General features: G+C 49.6%; 4 protein-coding genes across 4 annotated transcripts in view; 2 read left to right on the top strand and 2 right to left on the bottom strand.

The window, feature by feature from the left end:
• The window catches only part of LOC118407668 (tropomyosin-1-like), a 1,169,601-nt gene that overhangs the window by 827,948 nt on the left and 338,693 nt on the right, over positions 1-2,960 (bottom strand). The gene's annotated exons all lie outside the window — the stretch shown is intronic.
• LOC118407610 (zinc finger protein 25-like) overlaps positions 1-2,960 on the top strand; it is an 865,280-nt gene that overhangs the window by 555,277 nt on the left and 307,043 nt on the right. The window lies entirely within an intron of this gene.
• The window catches only part of LOC118407627 (zinc finger protein 525-like), a 976,997-nt gene that overhangs the window by 675,927 nt on the left and 298,110 nt on the right, over positions 1-2,960 (top strand). The window lies entirely within an intron of this gene.
• LOC118407607 (thioredoxin domain-containing protein 3 homolog) overlaps positions 980-2,960 on the bottom strand; it is a gene marked incomplete at its 5' end in the record, with an annotated part of 8,853 nt that continues 6,872 nt past the window's right edge. Inside the window, 4 exon segments of the mRNA XM_035808107.1 lie at positions 980-1,647; positions 1,951-2,095; positions 2,339-2,487; positions 2,784-2,875. Coding sequence (XP_035664000.1) covers positions 1,536-1,647; positions 1,951-2,095; positions 2,339-2,487; positions 2,784-2,875 — 498 coding nt within the window.

Below are 2,960 nucleotides of genomic sequence, written 5' to 3'. Positions count from 1 at the left end.
TGTCAGCTGTTAATCACAACAAGCAGCTTGCCGATACAGTCAGGTTTTTAGTAAATAAACCTGTCAGCTGCACAGGCTTAGGCCACACTGCACAATGATGTATTCAAGGTGCATGTTAGCTGATTAGTTCACACTTTGGCAGTAGGAGATTGAGCAAAGCGGGTTTGCGCCAAGCGGGTTTGCGCCATGCCCCTCCACCATAACTGGTTATGGAGACTGCCACAAACTGGACAGACGAACAGACAGGCGGAATATTCCACTCAAACCACAACCCCATCTAGCACCTCAGCATACATGTGCACACGTCTGATGCATACATGTGCACACGTCTGATGCATACATGTGCACACGTCTGATGCATACATGTGCACACGTCTGATGCATACATGTGCACACGTCTGATGCATACATGTGCACACGTCTCCATCAGGGCGCACCTCAGCATACATGTGCACATGTCTGATGCATACCCACGACATGTGCACACGTCTGATGCATACCCACGACATGTGCACACGTCTGATGCATACCCACGACATGGATGGACAGAATGCACACAGTTTGCATCAGGTTTGCTTCATGATGCCGACGTGCATGTAACCTCATCTCTCACCAGTCACCCTGAGACTGCCACTGATTTAGATGGATCTGCTGATGTATCAGTGATTCCTGAAGTATGAACACCTGAGATGTCCAGCTCTTCACAGCATTCTTGATAAACTGGGTAACAGTTTTCTGTGGCAGTCTCAGGGCAGAAGGGTGAGAGGCGACGTTCGATGGTGTTGTGGTTCTTGGTTCTTTGACCAACGGAACTTTCCAGCCGACCAGCCCACATGTTTAAGACTCACGAATCGGGAAAGGCTTCCTTGGCCTCCTCTGGGTTAGTAGGGCCCATCAGAAAACGGAAGCGATCGACGGCTTCTTCTTGACTGAGCACAAGGAAGAGGGTGGGACCGCTGGGGGGGGAAACACCGACAACCGTTACACACCGGCCTGGCTGCCCCGGGGACGAGAGCACATGGGCCTGAGGAGGAGACTGCTACCACTTTATGCTCTTTTCTTCTAGGTTTTATTGAGGAAAAGCTATCAAAAGTTTTAATTTCTTTCAAATGTTATTGACTTTAATGATCAATTACCTTTTTTTCTATTTTTCATCAATTCCTCAACAGAAAGCTATGATCTAAAAAATTTCCATCTCCTTAGTTTCTTCTTGGTCCAACTCACAGAATACTAAGGCTATTGGAAATTTACTAAAACCAGAAGCCGATTCTAACAGAATGATTTTTTCAAATACTTTGTGCGCTTCTTTTCCAAAATGTTGGCAGTTTTTCCAAACTCTTTTCAAACCTGAATAGTTTCAGTTTACAACTGTTACAGTGCCATCGCCAAAAGTGCAAATCACTCTGAAATTCAAAGAATGATAAAAGCTTTTTGACTTCTTCAATTGTTCCTGCCATGATTGGTAAGTGCAGCAGTCTCCAGCAGCCCCATGTCGTCTGTCCCCGGGTGTTCGGCTTGAGACACGGGAAGGAAACTTACGAGTCCGGACACTGCTCCTTAGCCACCTCTGGGTCGGTCGGGCCCATCAGCTCACGGAACCTTTCCACCGCGTCCTCAACTGAGAGCACCATGAAGAGCGACGGGCCGCTATAGAAGATGTCATGGTACAAGTGTTAGGAAACAGGTAAAGTCTAACTGATAACGCCTTACCTGACTTCTGCACCGCTACAGAACATAGTACAAAGGTTAGGGATGGGTACATAGTACAAAGGTTAAAGGTTAGGGATGGGTACATTTTTACTGTAACGTACACCTTACTGCACTGCTAGAGAACATGCCATGGCACAAGGTGATGCTGTGGATAGAACTCCTTCCCCTCGTGCTCCGTGTACAGCTGCTGTGCCAGCTCCCCCTAACCTCTAACCCTAACCTCTAACCCCTGACCCTTACCTGGTCATGTGCTCCACCAGCTGTGGGTAGAACTCCTTCCCCTCGTGCTCCGTGTACAGCTGTTGTGCCAGCTCCTCCGTCAGAGAAGTCTCTTTCTGGAAGGCGATGTTGAACCCGGCCTCCTTGATTCTGGCTATGATCGCATCTGTGCAACAGGAAATGGAGATTGACGGCTGAAATGTAATTATTTTAGTTCACCTTCATCGGTGTGGTATCTGTTGTACAGGTACTTAAAAACAGGACATTGGAGTGAGTAGGAAATGGTTTGGGTTTTCAGATTTCTATGCAATTTCCCAAATTAGGCCATAATGTACTGAAACAGCTTGTTTCTAACTGCATTTGGCGTTTCCAGATAGTGCTGCTCATGTGAACATTGCCAAAGCCTCACCTTTGTGTTCCTGTGCGTCCGGCTTGACCACGGCGAGTGTCTGCTGCATGGGGAAGAAGAACTGAACTTCCTTCTCTGCATGGTCCACACTGTCACTGCCGTGGAGCTGGTTAATGGGGACGTCCTCCACAGCAAACTGGGCACGCAGGCTGGGGTAAAGGGCAAAGGGTAAAGGTTACATCACTGCCGTGGAGCTGGTTAATGGGGACGTCCTCCACAGCGAACTGGGCACGCAGGCTGGGGGGAAAGGGTAAAGGGTAAAGGTAACTACAACCATGTGCCGACTTGTCCGGAGCCTCCTGTAACCATGGTAACTTGTACCCACCTGTCCGGAGCCCCCTGTAACCATGGTAACTTGTACCCACCTGTCCGGAGCCCCCTGTAACCATGGTAACTTGTACCCACCTGTCTGGAGCCTCCTGTAACCATGGTAACATGTACCCACCTGTCTGGAGCCTCCTCCTTGGCCACAGGAACCTCCTTCGGCCCCAGCAGGTCTCTCCAGCGCTCCACTGCATCCTCCCGGGCCAGCCCCAGCCTCCTGTAACCATGTTAACCTGTACCCACCTGTCCGGAGCCTCCTGCAACCGTGGTAACGTGCACCCACCTGTCCGGAGCCCTC

This window comes from Branchiostoma floridae, unplaced genomic scaffold, assembly GCF_000003815.2.
Source record: "Branchiostoma floridae strain S238N-H82 unplaced genomic scaffold, Bfl_VNyyK Sc7u5tJ_1439, whole genome shotgun sequence".
NCBI classification, from domain to species: Eukaryota; Metazoa; Chordata; class Leptocardii; order Amphioxiformes; family Branchiostomatidae; genus Branchiostoma; species Branchiostoma floridae.
This window is presented reverse-complemented; position numbering and strand designations above follow the sequence as displayed.